The 20,000-nt window shown below is 38.5% G+C and overlaps 1 protein-coding gene across 1 annotated transcript in view; it reads left to right on the forward strand.

The window, feature by feature from the left end:
• Window positions 1-20,000, forward strand: part of LOC136825164 (uncharacterized) — a 91,289-nt gene that overhangs the window by 68,305 nt on the left and 2,984 nt on the right. The window contains exons 9-19 of the mRNA XM_067081191.1: window positions 3,516-3,615; window positions 4,769-4,990; window positions 5,442-5,776; window positions 6,169-6,305; window positions 10,713-10,857; window positions 11,370-11,486; window positions 13,613-13,791; window positions 15,283-15,409; window positions 16,028-16,141; window positions 19,222-19,380; window positions 19,823-20,000. The exon at window positions 19,823-20,000 is cut by the window's right edge and continues 2,984 nt beyond it. Of these exons, the coding sequence (XP_066937292.1) occupies window positions 3,516-3,615; window positions 4,769-4,990; window positions 5,442-5,776; window positions 6,169-6,305; window positions 10,713-10,857; window positions 11,370-11,486; window positions 13,613-13,791; window positions 15,283-15,409; window positions 16,028-16,141; window positions 19,222-19,380; window positions 19,823-20,000 (1,813 nt within the window). The remainder of the gene's footprint in view (window positions 1-3,515; window positions 3,616-4,768; window positions 4,991-5,441; window positions 5,777-6,168; window positions 6,306-10,712; window positions 10,858-11,369; window positions 11,487-13,612; window positions 13,792-15,282; window positions 15,410-16,027; window positions 16,142-19,221; window positions 19,381-19,822) is intronic.

Below are 20,000 nucleotides of genomic sequence, written 5' to 3' on the forward strand. Positions count from 1 at the left end.
ATAGCGCTTTTTAGCAGCATCAGTTCCGACCTGTTGAACGAGACCTTAGGGCTAAACAATAACTACTTAGGAAAAAACGGAAGGTGTCTTTAGTATATTAATGTTCACGGTCATATCTGCAATAACGAATTAAATGTATGAATAAAATATTAGTAAGGATTATTTATCCTTACGTTCCCGGAAGGATAAAAGCGTAAATAGTCGGGAAACAAAGAATCAGAAGAGTGCAACGTCAAGGATATTGATTGGGGATACAGTCCGGTCCTTTGATCTCTCTCTCTCTCTCTCTCTCTCTCTCTCTCTCTCTCTCTCTCTCTCTCTCTCTCTCATACTCTGTCGTTTTCTCTCTCTCTCTCTCTTCAGCCATGGGCTCTCTTACGCAGTCGTTTTCTCTCTCTCTCTCTCTCTCTCTCTCTCTCTCTCTCTCTCTTGGCTCTCTCTCATTGGCTCTCTCTCCTCACTCTCTCTCTCCTCAGCCATTGGCTCTCTCTCTCTCTCTCTCTCTCTCTCTCATCATCTTCCAAGTCGTGGCCGTGCCCCGGGCGCCACCGATACATTTCTCAATATCAGCTGGTTTTGCATCAGATCTGCCCCAACGAGCGCATTCACGCTTAATTGCTTTCCAATAACCTGTATATATATCTGTACTTGTTCCCCCTGATAAAAATCATTATTTTCCCTATTCCCTGTCAGGTAAAAGCATGGTGTACCCAAGGCAAAGTGTTAAAGTGCCTTGTATATAGGAAGTTCTTCGTCGAAAAAAAAAAATATATATATATATACGAAGAAATAATGTGATTTCTTGGGGAGGTTCAGAAGAAAGAAGGCGATTTGTCCTCCAGGGTACATATACAAACAATTATTTTTCCTTATTTCCCTGTCAGATAAAAGCTTAGCTTACCCAAGGCAAAAAGGGATAGCTTTTTGGTGTATAGCAACCTTTGATATATAAATATACAAAGAAATAAAGGGACTGCAGTGATGTATAACAACCACCATATTATTATTATTATTATTATTATTATTATTATTATTATTATTATTATTATTATTATTATTATTATTATTATTATTACTCAGAAGATGAACCCTATCCATATGGAACAAGCTCACCATAGGGGCATTGACTTGAAATTCAAGCTTCCAAAGAGTATGGTATTCAATAGAGAGAAGTAACAGGATGTCAAGGGGAATACACTTATTAAAAAAGAAAATATAGACTAACACATTAATGCATAAATAGATAAAAGACAATGTCAGTCAATTATCAAAATACAAGGAGAATTGTATATTAGGTTAGTAATGCATTGCATCTACGCTTCAACTTTCGAAGTTCCAATTGCACATCTCTCTCTCTCTCTCTCTCTCTCTCTCTCTCTCTCTCTCTCTCTCTCTCTCTCTTGGTCCTGTCGCTCACGTCCATTACTGTCAAAAGTGACGTCTGTCATTGTCTATTACTGTTTACAAGTTTTCCAGGACTCATTCCTGATTTTGATTCTCATTTTACTGTTTATTTAACTTTATGTTTCGTCTCTGTTCGCATGAATATAATTTTTAATAGAACTTCTCAAGTTTTTTTTATCTTTCTGTTTATGGTTTTCTATAATTCTAACTTTTACAGATTTTAAGTATATTATAGATTCTCGTTTTATTCCTCTCTTTTTTCCTGTTATTATTATTATTATTATTATTATTATTATTATTATTATTATTATTATTATATTATTATTATTATTATTATTATTATTATTATTGGCCACATTGAAGAAAGAGAAAAAAATGAGAGAACGACAAGTGAGTTGAATTTATTTCTCTCTTCCAATTCCTTTCAAATTCCTTGTACTCTTTATCACTCTTTTTCCTTTTAAACTTAGTCACGCTTCTCTCTCTCTCTCTCTCTCTCTCTCTCTCTCTCTCTCTTTCTTTATTTCAAGTCCAGCGCTCTTCTTCTTTCAACCTTTTGTTAGTTTCCAAAGTCATGAAGAGTGATACTTGGGCCCGACCCACAAGGCGTTAATGGCTTGTGCGAGTGTCTCTCTCTCTCTCTCTCTCTCTCTCTCTCTCTCTCTCTCTCTCTCTCTCTCTCTCTCTCTCTCTCTCTCAGGAAGAAAGTTGTGCTTTATGATATTTGGAAGAAGTTTCTTAAGACTTGAGAATACTCACACACAACACACACACACACACACACGTGCGCGCGCGCGCAAACACGCCCTCTCTCATGATGAGATACTTCGCTGAAGCTTTTTTTTAAGGATTTTTTTGAAATTAAAACTTCACAAAAAATTATTATTGCTTTTAGTTTGCTGTCCGTCCGCACTTTTTCCATCCGGACATTTTCTGTCCGGAACTTTTCTGTCTGCCCTTAGATCTTGAAAACTATTGAGGCTAGAGGGCTGCAAATGGGTATGTTGATCTTCCACCCCCAGTCATCAAGCATACCGAATTGCAGCCCTCTAGCCTTAGTTGTTTTTATTTTATTGAAGGTTAAAGTTGCCCATAATTGTCCTTCTGGCAACGACATAGGACAGGCCACCACGGCCGGCTGAAAGTTTCATAGGCCTCGGGTCATACAGCATTATACTGAAACCACCGAAAGATAGATCCATTTCCGGTGGCCTTGATTATACGCAATAAAGAAAACTCGATTGTGCCGAAGAAACTTCGGCGCATTTTTTAGTTGCTTGAATTTTCTTATAATTTGAAAAAAAAAATCACCAAATTTTGTCATGTGAATTTTTTTTTTCGAGTTTCTTAATAATTTTATTTTCTAAAATTTATAAGAAAATGTTGTGTGAAGCACTATGTTGAACCTCTTTTGGACATCGGTAACCTTCGATTATGTGACGCCAGTTTGGCAAATAACACTCGCTGCCTTCTCATTCTAGAATCATAATTATTTTTGAGAATCTTGGAATAATCCTATTTTAGTTTTTATTATTTTTTAATTATCCTATCTTCTCTCCCAACTAATCCCAGTTTGGCTTCTTCCTTATTTTCGACATCACGAGCCACTATTTCTATGGCGCCAAAGACGCGAACAACTCTAAAAATGACAAATTGAGAATAAATATATTTAAGAAATCCACTCTCTCTCTCTCTCTCTCTCTCTCTCTCTCTCTCTCTCTCTCTCTCTGTGGAGAATTCTTAAACATATTTGATCTTCAATTTGTGTTAAAGTTTTCAAGTTTCTCTCTCTCTCTCTCTGAAGATTTCTTTAAAAAATTCGTTCTCCAATTTGTGTTTTTTTTAAAGTCTCAAAGTCTCCTAATTTCTCTATTTCTCTGACTCAATACACACACACACTCTCTCTCTCTCTCCCCTAAATCTTCTCTCTATCTCTCTGACTCACTCTCACACTCACTCTCTCTCTCTCTCCCTGGAATCCAGATCGACTGGAACGTCCCGGCTCACTTGGTCATCATAAGCGTGCAGGAAGAACGGCCGGACAATTTCACCTTCGTCTCGACTCTCAACGTCACCTACACCTCCTCCTCCCCCTCCCCCTCCTCCAGTAGTGGCACCCCAGCAGCAGCAGCAGCAGCAGTAGCACTTACGACCCCCTGGTCTGTATTTCGCAGAACAACAGATACGTCAGTCTGGAACAGATCGATCTGAGTAAGTCTGTGCGAGTCTGGGAAAGTCTCTGTAAGTCTGTATTTTTGTGCGTAAGTCTCTTCAAGTCTGTATTTTTGTCTGTAAGTGTCTTCAAGTCTGTATTTTTGTCTGTAAGTCTCTTCAAGTCTGCATTTTTGTCTGTAAGTGTCTCAAGTCTGTATTTTTGTCTGTAAGTCTGTCTGTATTTTTGTCTGTAAGTCTCTTCAAGTCTGTATTTTTGTCTGTAAGTCTCTTCAAGTCTGTATTTTTGTCTGTAAGTCTCTTCAAGTCTGTATTTTTGTCTGTAAGTCTCTTCAAGTCTGTATTTTTGTCTGTAAGTCTCTTCAAGTCTGTATTTTTGTCTGTAAGTCTCTTCAAGTCTGTATTTTTGTCTGTAAGTCTCTTCAAGTCTGTATTTTTGTCTGTAAGTCTCTTCAAGTCTGTATTTTTGTCTGTAAGTGTCTTTCTGCAGTCCCTTGTTCAGTTCTGTGTTTGGGTTAATGTATCGTGTGGGTTGTAAGGTGCTGGGAGATATAATGTCTTTGTACATGTCTGAGTCTTTTTTTTGTCTGTAAGTGTCTTTCTGCAATGTCTGTCCAGTTCTGTGTTCGGGTTATTGTGTTGGTTAGGTTATAAGCTACAGGGACATACAGTGTCCTTGTATTATGTACCTGATATCCACTTGTCTTTATCAGTAATATCTAAGTTGGTTACTGCATTGGTTAGGTTATAAAGTGCTGGGATGTACAGTGTCCTTGTATTATGTACCTGATATCCACTTGTTTTTATCAGTAATATCTAAGTTGGTTATTGTATTGGTTAGGTTATAAAGTACTTGGATGTACAGTGTCCTTGTATTATGTACCTGATATTCATACCTTTTTATCATTAGTAATATCTATATTGGTGAATGTGATTAAATTACCATAATTTTGTATTATTCACTTAAAAATTGCACATTGTCAAGTATATTCATTTAGACACTTCTTTAGCCTTGCTTACAAAGTTTTTATAGTGAATTTTGCCTTCCTATCTATAGTATTTCAGGATATTTTCTCTACTGTAGCAATTTCACATTTGCCCTAAGAAAATAAATGTTAATAAATAAATATCATCAGTTACCATCAGTACAAACTCACATTAAACTGATATCTTTTCCTCGTGACGTCACCAGGCGTTCCGCAGGAATCTACGCTGCCTCCCCAGATCTGCTGGACGCAGTTCGAAAAATCGGCCGTCTACGAGAAATTCGAGTACGTGGCCCAGGCTCAGCCCCCGAGGAACATAACCTGGTGGTATTACCCGTGCAAGGGGAACCCCATGTCCTTCGACGGGAAGGGCAGGGACCTGATGCACTACTACAACGAGACGGGTCCTCATTCGTCCTACATGCAAGGTGAGGGGAACGCCGTTGGCTATGTGACTCGCTTTCACGTTATTTGGTTTAGGACGAGTGAAGGTTTTAACTCACTTTCGCGTCATTCGGTTTCAGAGGAGTGAAGGTTTGACTCACTTTCGCGTCATTCGGTTTCAGACGAGTGAAGGTTTGACTCACTTTTGCGTTATTCTGTTTCAGACAAATGAAGGTTTTGACTCACTTTCGCGTCATTCAATTTCAGACAAGTGAAGGTCTTACTCACTTTCGTGTCATTCGGTTTCAGACAAATGAAGGTTTGACTCACTTTCGCGTCATTCGGTTTCAGACAAGTGAAGGTTTGACTCGCTTTCGCGTCATTCTATTTCAGACAAGTGAAGGTTTTGACTCACTTTCGCGTCATTTGGCCCCTGACGAAGGATACTGATATCTTACGCTTCTTCTTCTTCTTCTTCTTCCTCTCCTCCTGCAGGATACCTGAGATTCCCGGACAAGATGGGCGGTGGCAAGAAGACCGGCCACTACGAGCTGCAGATCAGCAACGCCCACGGCACCGCCCGCTTCTCCTACATCCTGAACCAGAGGCCCAAACCCGACAGCTGCGAAAAGGGCGAAGCCTTCGAGATAGATCCTCAGAGTCGACCTATCAGGAGCCTCTCGCCTTTCCCAACGCGGCCTCCGGCGCCGGAGGTCCCCTGCGTCCTCATCACTCCCTCCAATCACACTCACACGCCCACGACTGCCAAGGCGCCCGCTTCTCCCGCCGCCACCACCACGCCCACGCCGCCTGTCCCTCTCCCGATAATCGTAAGGAGTTCTCACTCGTTCTGTATCTTGCTAAGGTGTCCGTAACTTGAATAGTTCCTCATTGGACGGGTGGGTATCGTTCTCAGCTAGCACTCCGCTGGTCCTGCGTTGGATTCTCCGACCGGCCAGTGAAGAATTAGAGGAACCTATATCTGGTGATCGAAATTAATTTCTCGTTATAATGTGGTTCGGATTCCACAATAAGCTGTTGGTCCCGTTGCTAGATAACCAATTGGTTCTTAGCCACGTAAAATAAATCTAATCTAGGAGAGCTGTTAATCAGCTCAGTGGTCTGGTTAAACTAAGGTATACTTAACTTTTCATAACTTGAATAGCGAAGTCCTGTAAATTACGTCACTTAAACTTGCTTATTCCTCTTCTCGTACCTCCAGCTGACCATCTCCGCGGGCATTCTGGTCTTCGGGGTCACCCTGGTCCTGGTCGTGCTGAGGAACGTCCTCGGGAAGCGAGGACGACCCGGTATGGACAATGACCCTTGCCCGGATTCGCCCTTCCAGATCACCTTCATGTAAGTGTCACACCTGACCTGAGGCGATGTGTCACAGTTTCGCCGCTGTTGACGATGCCACAGTTCCACGTTAGTGTTGTTAGATAGACGGATATTATTCTTCTCAGGCTATCAGACTTTGCGTAGCATCTCCCAAGTCTCAGTTGAAATGTTTTAGACTTTTGCAATGTTTCATATATAAATTTCTTTTCGCAGCCAATAGAACAGTACGGAAAACGGTTTCAATACACATATTTCAGTCATAAGTAAAGAGTCTAGTGCCACATTCTGATCTAAATCTGATCTAGAGTAAAATATCACATTTTCAAAAGTGTTTTAAATAACAAAACTTTCCATGAGAAAATGGCGGCAAAATTAACGTCACATTCTCGACTTAGAATTTTAAATGAACCGTAATTATGTATAAAAAAAAAACTTAGTTTCTTCTTTGAAATCTGTAGAATCTTTGTACACTCAAAGTCTGGCTCTTCAATTAGGAAATTTTTATTTTTCTTTCGAGATGTATCTCCATTTTAAATCTCCCTTTTTTCTTATTAAACTTATATTTCGTTAATGATCATAGAAAACTATATTACTACAAGGAGTCCAGCATAGAGTAAAGGTTATATGACTAAAATACGTCAAGCTTATTACCATCTATTCTCGATACTGTACAATATTGTTCGAAATGACACTTCCTTCGTACTCTGAATGAGAGGGATTATTTTTATTTTTATGGACCGGCAATAAATCTGGGATTCCAAATTTACAGAATTTCGTAACATTTATTTATTACTTTGCTGATTTATATTAATTTTAATTTTCTAATAATTGATCACTTCTTTCTGTATTTCCTATTACATTCTGTTACTTCTTTCAAATGAACACTGTAATATTCTTTGGAAGCTTGAATTTCAAATCAGTGGCTTCTGTGGGCTTGTTCCGTATGAATAGGGTTTCTCTTAAGTAATAATAATAATAATAATAATAATAATAATAATAATAATAATAATAATAATAATAATAATAATAATAATAATAATATCTTAGGTCAGATGCTACTGCATAACCAAAAAACAAATCGCATTTATTCACCAGTAACTAATCTGTTTATCAAACGTAAAGGTGACATTTCTCCATACTAACTGGGTCCTCCTTTTGTACCACAAGAATCAGTTCTCACATTGACAGACAGATACAGCTAACATTTGACTGGTGTCAACAACTAAGATGCTATGAGGATATAATTGACTGTTTATATATTTCTAATTCGAGAAGTTTTAGTATGTTAAATTCGCCTTCTGTTCTTTAATATCACAGCTATAAGTACCTAGGGGCATTACCTACCAATCAATTATTGCAGATTGTGTCTATGTTATGTTATCACTTTATTCATACTAAGGCTTGTAATATGGTAAATAAAGACTGTCTTTTATATTTAGGCGGCTAAAAGCAGTTAAGATCACTAACTTTAGAAGGTGTAAAACTTAGAAGTCTGTTAGGGAAAGTTAGCCTTCTTGTGGTAAAAGCTTCCAGGAAAATTTATATGTCATCTTTATTCTGGATAATGGCTCCATACTCAGAAATTATGAATAGCAAAGTTAAATCTTTCTAATCCTGTCTAGTATACCTTTGACATAGTTATCTTATCTGTAAGACGCAGCCCACCAGTCTAACTTTTTAAATAGAGTTTAATCTCCTACCCATTAAAACCTGAGTAAAAAATGATGCTGTTGCTAGTTACTCATTGTTACTATTAGTCATTTTTAGTCGACCAGCCTCGGGGAAAATGTTTAAAGTGATCTTAAATTACCTGAGAATTCTTTCTGAAACAGTTTCTCGTAACTCGTGTTCCAAGAAGCCCGAGCCAAGGTTTTAATTGGGTGAATAAAGGATTAATTTTATATATAAAAGTCTACTTCAAAGTAGAGAAATATGCCCCAGGTTCACAATAGTTCATTAATTTAGTTAATTATCTTAGCTCGGCTGACTTTGCTGACACGCAGATTCAAAGAATGGAGAAGCTGTGACTTTTCTAAGGTGATGTTAAGATCCTGGTTCTTATAAGATGAAATTATGTTGGTTCTTTAAATCTTCGGCTGAAAACTCTTATGAGTAGAGTCAGCAGACTGATATAAACTCAGAAGGTTTCCAAAGGGAAGTCAGCCTGGATAGAGAGACAAGTTCCAGGAAAAGGTGATAAATAGATGAGTATGAGGGAACAGAAAATTCAAACTTTGCAACTGATATATATATATATATAAAGAATCGATGTTTTTTCCTAGTAAATGCTGCTATACATAACAAAAAAGTGTCATCATGCCAACGTACAAGTCAAGACATTTTGAAAAGTATGAATTCTGATGAGCTCAAAATTATCTTGGGAAATTAAAGCAAAAATAGAATATGAATAGACTGGGAAAAAAGGTTTACAGTAACTGCTACAAAGAAACGAGCGCTAAAAAGGAATTTTTAGAGATTACGGAGAAAACTCAGATGAATAAATATTGGTTTCTGGTAACAAGAACTACGCTTTTCCCTTTCGTGTTACCCAAAAATGTCAACCAAAAAAGTAATTTTTGGAGATCAAATGAAAAACCCAGATGAATGAATATTAGTTTCTGGCAATAAGAATTGCCGTTTTCCTATCCCTGTTACCCAGAAATGTAAACAAAAGATTTAATTATGTTTGAAGCCTTGATATGAATTCTGTGGACTTTCGAAAACTTGAATGTGAGTTGTATGTTGTATGTTGTAGTTGTTAATATTAATATTCAGTCATAAGAATTTTCATTGGGGTTCAAGAATATGAATGTGTTCCTTTCTTAAATTCTCGAGTGTTATTCTTATTCCATACCACATAAAGAAGAAAAAGGACTTTTTTTTAGGAAAATAAAATCCGCACTTCATATGCATATGGAAAACGGAGAAAATTGACGTCAATTATGTCTGTCATTTCGAGTTATTACTTTGAATTTGCTTCCCTTTCCTCTCTCTGTTCCTTTGTTGAGATATGTTCCAGTAGTGTCCTTTAATTTAAATACCTATTTTTCCATTCTTTTTTTGAATTAAGTTTTACTAGGCTATCGCCGTTTTTATTTCATCTTATTTTCCGTTTCATGTTCTTCCTGTTCAACATCATTTTCTTTCGTTGGTTATAAGTCTCCTTGCATTCTGTTCTCTGAATTTCATCCGATTTGGACAAACTTATTTTGTCATTACTCACTTAATTCCTCGATCATTTTCCTGTTTATTCATCTTTCAGTTTTTTTCTCATAAACATTAAGTCTTTTCACTCTTACATTAGATTTGAATAATAGTTCTCTCTTGTTGTTCATGTGTGAGTACCAATTGCCTGTCAAGAACCTGACAGAAGTCTTTTAAATCGCCTCTGGGGACACAGAGGGACATTTGTCCTTCCACAATATTCCCAGCTCAGGAATTTACAGTTAGCTGATTTGCATATATATATATTTATAAATTGTCAATGTCCTTCCCCAGTGTCCTGCTAAGGATGCTCTCCCTACCTAACGTCCTACTAAGAACCCAAATGTCCTTCCTCCTACTCTATTGATGCCCCTAAGTCCTATTATGCCCCAGTGTCCTGCTATGGATCCTGTCCTTACTTCATGTCCTACAAAGAACCCAAATGCCCTTTCTCGTACTACTTTGATGCTCTTAAACCCTATTTTAATGAATTCACTCATCAATCCTACATACTGCATATAACTTTCCCAATAACATTACCCATCCTGTCGTCATTGTCTTGTTTTCAAGTCCTGCTGGGGACCTAAATATCCTTCTTACTACACTTACGCTCTTAAATCCAATCACGTTCAACCATTCTGTCAAGCCTACATAACGTACATACCACAACTCTACACTGATGCTCTTAAATCCTATTATGCTCAATCCTCCCTTCAACCATACATAAGCCACATACCACAAATTTACAATTATGCTCTTAAATCCTCATATACTCAACTCTTCTGTCAACCCTACATAGCCTACATACCACAAATTTACAGTGATGCTCTTAAACCCTATTGTGCTCAACCTTCCTGTCAACCCAGCATGAGCTACATGCCACAGATCTACACTTATGCTCTTAAACCCTATATTGTCAGACTCTCCCATCAACCCTACATACCCTACATACAACACTGGTGCTCTTAAAGCCTACTATATTCAGCCTTCCTGTCAACCCTACATAACCTTCATACCACAACTCTACATTGATGTTCTTGAATCCCATTATGTTCAACCTTCCTGTCAACCCAACATACAAAAAATAATTTAACTAAGATCACCAACTGCCCAGCCCCTCTCAAGGCAACCCTCCCATCACCCTTACCCCTGCATACTTGCCGTCCCCTCCCCATACTTTTCCCCCACCCTTGTGGAATGAGGAGGTAGTAATAGAAGCAGTGGGTGCCTGTGCAGGGACGACGACTGCCAGAAGAAGACGGAGGGGCTTCAGGCGCACGAGCTGATGCCTCTCAGTGCTGACAGGCTGGTCGAAAACCCTGAGTACATCGGCAACGGCACCGCCATTACTCCGTCCAAACCTCAGGTGAGTTAGAGGACTCCTAGTGGTGATAGCAGGAGTTGTGAGCTGTGAAATAGATAAATGAAACCTCAGATGAGGGGAATTTCGGAGCAGTGGTAATGGGAGTTGTGGAGTAGGTTACGCTTTCGAAGTTTCATATCATGTCTTACAGACTCTGGTATACTGTACTAGATTGTTGTTCATTTTTGCTGCTTTTGTTATAGCAATATTATATATATATATATATATATATATATATATATATATATATATATATATATATATATATATATATATATATATATATATAATATATATATATAAAGAATTTAATGGTAAATTAAATTTATTTAAGTTAATTTACAACAAATTCTTTAAAAATGAGCTGGCCCTGAGTCAGTGTGGGCATGCTCTTACAAGTATCCCATCAAAAATCAGTATTGGACCATATGCCAAAAAAAAAGTTCTTATCCCAGTATGCAGCATATTTTTATTTATTTTTTTACTAAACATTTCAATCAATTCTCCTCTATCAGGCTCGTGTCATTCCCAGAGATAAGGTGAAATTTGTGTCAGAGCTCGGAGAAGGGGCTTTTGGCAGGGTCTACCTCGGCATCTTGGAAGAAGGCTGGGGAAGGACTACGCAGGTTGCAGTAAGTTACACTTCTTTCCTCTTGTTTAGGAAGTTTATTATAGACAGTAGCCCTGTCTAGACAAACATTCCTATAGCACTGTCCTGACAAACATTCCTTTATCTCTGTCCTGACAAACTTTCCTCTATCTTTGTCCAGACAGTCTTTCCTTTATACCTGTCCAGACAGACTCTCCTTTATCTATGTCCAGACAGACTTTCCTTATTATCTGTTTAGACAAACTTGTCTAGGCAGACTTGTCCAAACAAATTTTCCTTCATCTCTGTCCAGACAAATTTCCTTTATCTCTGTTCAGACAAACTTTCCATTACTCTCTCCAGACAGACTTGTCTAGACAAACTTTCGTTTATCTTTGTCTAGACAAACTTTCCTTCATCTCTGTCCAGACAGACTTATCTAGACAAACTTTCGTTTATCTTTGTCCAGACAAACTTTCCTTCATCTCTGTCCAGACAGACTTATCTAGACAAACTTTCTCTTATCTCTGTCTAGACAAAGAAAGTGGAATTTGTGTAAATTTGCAATAATCCTGTACAAAAAAAAAAAAATTAAAACTGTACGGTAAAGTAAAGTATTGCAGGGCATAAGAGCCCTGGCTTGGACCTCTGAACTCTGCACAACCAACAGAGAAAACGAGTGAAAGAGAAAAGAAAGTGGAATTAGTGGAAATTTTCCAAAAACGAGGAAGCCATCAGGGTCGCCGCGATGGGGAAAGTATTTTGCAGGAATAGTCTGTTAGACTCTTATGTTTCCTTTACAACCCCGTTCTTATCTTTTCCTTCTTTTCCTCCTTCTTCCTCTTCCCCATTCGATGACCATCTTTTCCCTTTCTTTCTCTTTCATCCTTTCCCTCTTTCTGCTGCGTTTTCTCCTCTTTATATTATTCCTCCAGCTCATAAGTTTTTCGGAATAACAAGATGCAGGGAACGAGTTGCGTATCGTTGTAGATTCTGACAGATGTGGGTTTTTTCATTGCAGGTTTTTTTTTTTTTAGAGTAATGATTTACGTCTCTCTATCAACAGTAGGTTTAAAGCTTTCTCAATTAAAAACCTCAATTGTATTCTTATTGGTCCGTTCTAAGATTATTTTTGTCCTATGGCGAAAACAATTCATTAGATATCCCTGCAGTGATGTGGTTTTACATTTGCAGATTCAATTAAAATTAAAATTTCAGCTGTATTTATTTATATTTAGCTAAAAATGTAGCTTAAATTATCAACAGTAGCTCCTAATTTACTGTTGAAAATTTAAGCAATATTCATCAACAGTAGATTAGGAGCTAATGCTGTTCAGTAAAATCCTCCATTAGTATTCTGACTGATCCCTTCCACAGAAAAAAAAAACAAATCACTAAATATTTTCGTATAAACAAAACCTAGAATTGTCTTTAGGAAATGTCCTCACAGACTACATTCGTCAGCATTCTTGCCTGATGAAGAGAGACGGTTGTGTTCGTCAAGTAGTCCCTTAAATCCATGGTTTTCTCTTCTTTTATACTCCCCTCAACTCCTTTCTCTGATGGCCATCAAGTATTCCAGTCCCTCTCCTCCCACTGGCCCTTGGCAATCTGTTTCTACAATCGTTCTCCAGGAATTCTTTTTGCCTTGCCATACGTGACCAAGTTTGTTGGCGTCATTTTTCCGTCAGTCATTGGACTTTCTTCTCTCTCTCTCTCTCTCTCTCTCTCTCTCTCTCTCTCTCTCTCTCTCTCTCTCTCTCTCTCTCACACAAAACAACAATGAGTTACGCAGAAGGTCAAAATAACTTTCTTAGATTTGGCAATATCAGTTAGCCAATCATAGTTCATCTGAGGTGTGTGTCGTATCCCAAAGACTTTCTCCGAGATTCGGAAATCATGTCTCATTTTAAGCATACGCAACCCAAAAGAAAGACCTCTCTCTCTCTCTCTCTCTCTCTCTCTCTCTCTCTCTCTCTCTCTCTCTCTCTCTCTCTCTCTCTCTCATATAGGCTCATGACAGCGCGGAATCGATCCCAAATCCATTGTCCACTCCAAACATCAGAGACTGGCAAATCATGGTTCATTTTAGCCACACACAACCCAAACGAAAGACCTGCCACTTTCCCCTCTCATTCTCTCTATCTCTCTCTCTCTCTCCTCCTTCAGGTCAAAACCCTGAAGAGCGTGGGGCCGGAGGCCCGTCAGGAACTGGAGAGGGAGGTGGAACTGCTCAACAATCTCCTCCACAAGAACATAGTGAGTTTCTACGGCGTCTGCTACAATTCGGACCCGCTCCTCATGGTCTTCGAATATATGGAACATGGGGACCTCAATAATTACCTCAGGTAAGGTTGGTGTTGGAGGAAGGTTCCTGGAGGTCCCTGATCTTCTATGCTTTTGTTTTGGTTGTCGTAGTTGCTTATTTCTGTAATGAAAAGGTTGTTGCTATTGTTGATTTTTGCAACTGTCATGCAATATAATATTTTGTGAGTGGTAACGCCTTCCTGATCAGAATTCAGATAAAGTCTACTGTACTGAAATGGATATTTAGTTTAATTGTGATTTAATTTGTATATATATGTATATATATCTATATATATATATATATATATATATATATATATATATATATATATATATATATATATCAGTAGCATCTCCTGACTGAACACTTATTGAATACTAATTTCCTAATCCATTACTTTGTCTCTGTCACCATACGGTTGAGCAACACCCATACCTGGCAAATTATGAGATGGTGTCCCTTTCAATGATCACAGCAGGTACACACCCTTGACTGACCAAAGACATTAATTTCCCGTTTACAGATCGTGGCTTGATTTATCCGAGTATAAACTGACCTCCCACAGATTTGGTACGGATGACAGGTCGCCTTAATTGCTGTTTGGTCACGTGTATACCCCTTAGGGTGTGTGAAATGTATCGAAAATGCACAGATTCTGAAACAAGGGTACTGTGAGGGAGCTACATCATTAGTGATACTGGTGTTATTGCGTTTCCTAGGCCAATAGACATACGTTTTATTCAATTATCCATACTGTAGGTTGATTCGATGGGTTTGTGAAATATATAGATATTATGCAGATTTTGAGACAGGGGTACTGTTAGCAACCTGTACTGTGAGGTATATTGGTGTTATTGTGTTTCCTAGGCCATTAGACATATGTTTCATTTATTTATCCATACTGTAAGTTGATTGGAGCTTGACCAGCTGATTGAAAATTCTAATTAGATACCAGACTATTGGGTGTGTGAAATGTATAGATTTTGTACAGATTTTGAGACAAGGGTACTTTAAGCAATCTGTACTGTGAGTTATATTGGTGTTATTGTGTTTCCTAGGTAGACACAAGTTTTATTTCATTATCCAGTCTATAAGATAACTAGATTTTGACCAGCAGATTAAAAACTCAATTAAATACCAGAATATAGACTCGAATGCTTTGGATAAAACCAAGAGTCATTGGTTACTGGTCGAAAACCCGGAAGTTTGTTTCTTGGTGTCTTAAAAAGCTGCCTAGTCTGGTGGAAGATTTTGCTATAAATGTGACGGGAGCAATACTGCCCTAAAATGGAACACTGCAGCATCTGCAAAAATACAAAACTGATTTTGCAGATACTGCAAATGGAGAAAATATTTTGTATTTGGGAAATAATGGTTCATTTTAAGCCCAGTCAATGTAGGAATGTACAATGATTAAAGCCAAACAGATGCTGGAAACAGGCGAAGGGAGAATAGATCAAACTCATGGGTCCCAGTGCTTCGCATCGTTCCTAAATTCTATATTCAACTGAGCTCAACTCTTCTTCTTCAGGAGCCACAACGAGGACGTAGCCCTCCTGTCTGGCGAGGAACCCGCGGCCTCAGAGCCCCTCTCCGTCATGGATTGCCTGCAGGTGGCGCTGCAGATAGCTGCGGGCATGAAATACCTGGCGTCGCAGGTGAGTAAAGGGTTAATTAAGGTTTAGTAGTGGAGTTTTGGGCACAGGTAACCAAAATATATTAGATTGAAAAGAATTTTCAAGGGAAATGTGAGTTTTATGATGGGCTAGGTTGGAAGGTGAAGATGGTAGTTGTGCTAGGTGATCTGAATACGAATGTAAGATTATGTTTTAAAAAGCAGAAGCATTCAAGTATTTAGTCATTAAGGTGAATAACAACAGAGCGTATTTGTATATATATATATATATATATATATATATATATATATATATATATATATATATATATATATATATATATATATATATATATATATATATATATAGACATATAAATGTATATATATATATATATATATATATATATATATATATATATATATATATATATATATATATATATATATATATATATATATATATATATATATATATGTATGTATATATATATATATATAGACATATAAATATATATATATATATATATATACATACATACATACATACATACATACATACATACATACATACATACATACATACATACATATAAATCTCCCCAATCATAAAGTATTCCCTCGACTGCATAATAAAATCATTCTGTCTTCCCCCCCCCAGCACTATGTTCACCGGGACCTTGCCACGAGAAATTGCCTGGTCGGTGCCAATTTGGTCGTGAAAATAGGCGATTTCGGAATGTCCCGAGATGTCTACACCAACGACTACTATCAGGTTCGTATCTGAGGATTTTTATATTTATCTTTTATTAAAGGTCTTTTTTTTTTTCCTTCCTTGCCTGAAGGGGTGATAATGCTGATTGGTTAACTTGGTGTTAAGACAGCTGTTTCTTGGAGCAAGAATTATATGAGTGTTGAATATTTTTTGTAGTCTTTGTATGTCGTTATTTCTTTTCCTGTGAATTGTATCTCTCTCTCTCTCTCTCTCTCTCTCTCTCTCTCTCTCTCTGTTTGAATATTTTTTGTAGTCTTTGTATGTCTTATTTCTTTCCTGTGAATCTCTCTCTCTCTCTCTCTCTCTCTGTGTGTGTGTGTGTGTGTTAAAACAGCTGTTTCTTTGAGCAAGAATTATATGAATGTTGAATATTTCTTGTAGTCTCTCTCTCTCTCTCTCTCTCTCTCTCTCTCTCTCTCTCTCTCTCTCTCTCTCTCTCTCTCAATACATCCGAGTCACCAGACGAATATCATATTTCTTCACCTCTCATAAGCTAGAAAGAAATACTTAATCAGAGTATTTCATTTTCATTTCCTCGTAAGATTTCCCAGCTATAGACTTTCTCCCACTCCCCAAGTAGAAACATTTTGCATTAAGACGAACACGACGAGCAGGGTAATCCTTCCCACTCCGCAGAATTAATTCCTGGAAAGTACTTACTAATGATGGAAGGTTCTCGTTAGGCGGAATTTAGCCTGTGTGCGGAGACTCGCCACTTCGTGAAAAAAGGACAACGTCTCTCGTCCATTTTTTAATAAGTTTTCCTCACGTTTCTTTTCTCTTTTTTCCATTCATTCCTTCTTTTATTTTGTACGATGGTCCTTTTCCTTTTTAATCGAGAGAGTGGGTCTGGTCTGTCCCTTGCACTCGAGTCTAGGTATTTCTCAAGGTCTAGAAAGTCCGTGGGTGTTTCTCAGTGTTTCTGGAAGATGTACGGACGACGAAAAACCTGTCATTTGTTAACGACTTAGTATGATGGTGGTTGGTTCAGATTAATCTGGCCTTATGCCAGCACAGGTGCTTCTCCAAAGGTTTCCTAGGTGTGAAAAGAAGTAAGAGGCCTGGCGTGTATGTTAGACTCGGTCCTACCAACCCACAAAGACGCTTCGATTGATGAAAATAAACAAAAACTCCTAATTAGTTTGGTGGTGGTTGGTTAAAATTAAGTTTGGAAGTAAGGAAGAGGCTTGGTGTGGCCTTCAGACTCGGCCCAACCTACGAGAGACGCTCCGAATTAAGAAACTTTAACCACGGCCCGGTGGTGACCTGTCCTATAGCGTTGCCATACGACGATCATGGCTAACTTTAACCTTAAATAAAATGAAAATTTCTGAGGCTAGAGGGCTGCAATTCGGTATGTATGATGAATTGAGGGTGAATGATCAACATACCAATTTGCAGCCCTCTAGCTTCGGTAGTTTTTAAGATCTGAGGACGGACGGAAAAAGTGCAGACAGAAAAAAATGCAAACAGACAAAAGTGCGGACAGAATAAAGTGCGGACGGACAGACAAAGACGGCACAACAGTTTTCTTTTACAGAAAACTAAAAAGCTCAGAATTAGTTTGGTGGTGGTTGTTTCAGATTAAGTTGCCCTTATGCCAGCATAGTTAGCTCTGCAAATCTCCAAAAGCCTCCTAAATGTGAAAAGAAGCAAGAGGCCTAGTGTGGCCTTTGAACTCGGCCAACCGACGTACAGAGACGCTCAGAATTGATAAAAATAACCAAAAATAAGTCACGATAACAAGACATCTTTTATCTTCGTCTTGGACGTGTTCAGTAAAGTCCTCTTCTTGCTAAATATTCTTCTAGAGAGACTGACGAACAAATGACTATATAAAACTCAGAAGAAAAATAAGAAGAAGAAGAAAAATATAATAGCAAACTGGACGGCGTAAACCCCAGCTTACAAAGAAATAGCCTTTTCATCACTGGTTCCAGGCAAAAGAAAGTGTATGCTGGAATATAATGGGAATTGTTAGGGTGTCCCTGTGATTGAGGATTGAGGCCGGGGGTAGGATTGGAAGGGATTGGTCATAGGAGGAGGAGGAGGAGGAGGAGGAATGGGGAGGAGGAGGAGGAGGAGGAGGAATGGTCGAGTGGGGGAGGGAGAAAGGACTACAGTTTTATTGCACTTCTCGTGTGAGTCATTACTTCTCATTAAAGGAGATTACCCGCCTTCATTGTTCTCGAGTGGAGAGCTTAATTTCGACCACAGAGGTTTATTAGTAACGAGAAAGATGTATTTATTGGCTTTCAATAGAAATGCCGTGAGGGGAGAGAGAGAGAGAGAGAGAGAGAGGGAGAGAGAGAGAGTGAGAGAGAGCAGACTGGGATATCTATTGGATTCAGGTTCACCTTTTATTAAGTGTAATAAACTCGTACATTACCATGGCGTTGTAATACTGATAGTATGGAGAGAGAGCAGACTGGGATGTCTGCTGGATTCAGGTTCGTTTTTATTAAGAATGTAATATGCTCTAACTTTAACATGGCCTTGTAATTCTGAATGATGCTTGCCATATAGGCTGAAATATATATTACATACTATTTTAAATAAGCCTCGACTATTTTACTACAGTGTTTTTGTATTTCTCTCTAACTTCAGTCTATTTCAACATTACATTCAACTTGATAGTGATCAGATGTACATCCAGCTACTCCTCTCACCATTCCATACATCAACTTGTTCTCTCATCTACTTTCAAGTTATCTAGCAAACTGTTTAATTTTTTATATATTATATACTGTTTTTGATAAGACACAGGTATTTTGCACTAGTTTTTTCTATATTCTCTAACATCAATTTGTGTTTGAACTTAATAATGATCAGATATACCTCCACCCACTGCTCTCACTACTGCCTCCATCGACTTGTTCTCCCTTCTTCGCTGATAAAACCTAATAAACCCAATAAACTCTGTTTATTTTTTCTCCTTCTTCTTTGCACCTTCAATTAGATAATGATTAGGTGTATCTCCAGCCACTCCTGTCACTTTTGCATCAATCAGCTTGTTTTCTCATCTACTTTCATATCTAGCAAACTCTGTTTATTTTACTTCTTTTTCTTCCTCTTTGCAGTTCGGAGGTCGAACTCTGCTCCCAGTGAGATGGATGCCTCCTGAGAGCATCCTGTACAGACGCTTCACCATCGAGTCTGACATCTGGAGTTTTGGTGTCGTTCTGTGGGAGATTTTCACGGGCGGAAAACAGCCCTGGTACGGCTATACGAACCAAGAGGTAAGAGTTTCCAAATAGATGCTTTGTTTGTGTGTGTGTTGTGTGTGTGTGTGTGTGTGTGTGTGTGTGTTTTGTGATTTAGTACTCTATGCTACCTCTCCGGCGACCCTATAATACCCGACTGGCAACCTCTTCCCAGATATATGCATGTGACTCTATTCACTGACTATCTCTTTTCATCTACTGCTAAACTCTGGAATTTTCCTCCTGCTTCTGTTTATTTTCTTCCTAGCTTGTATAACCGTTCGTCCGCTTCGTTGTTAAGCCCCCAACCAACCTTCTCCTTCGTGCCTGGGCTCGATCAGGACCATAGCTGGGCTGCCCCGTGTGTCTTCGTTGTTAAAAACCAAGCATTGTTAGATGTAGTCGTGGAATATATAAGGTCTTCTAAACTGATACATGCTCTCTTTCTATCTCTCTTTCTCTGTCTGAACACGCAAAGGTCATCACTCAAATTACGGCGGGAAGGATGCTGAGCTGCCCTGAGCGGTGTCCTCCGGATATGTACCGCATCATGCTCTCCTGCTGGTCAAAGAACCCCCAGGAGAGGCTGCCGATGGCCACTCTTTACGACAGGATCTGCAGCCTCACGACAGTGGAGCCCCACGTCCTGGACTACG

This window comes from Macrobrachium rosenbergii, chromosome 37, assembly GCF_040412425.1.
Source record: "Macrobrachium rosenbergii isolate ZJJX-2024 chromosome 37, ASM4041242v1, whole genome shotgun sequence".
Classification (NCBI taxonomy): Eukaryota; Metazoa; Arthropoda; class Malacostraca; order Decapoda; family Palaemonidae; genus Macrobrachium; species Macrobrachium rosenbergii.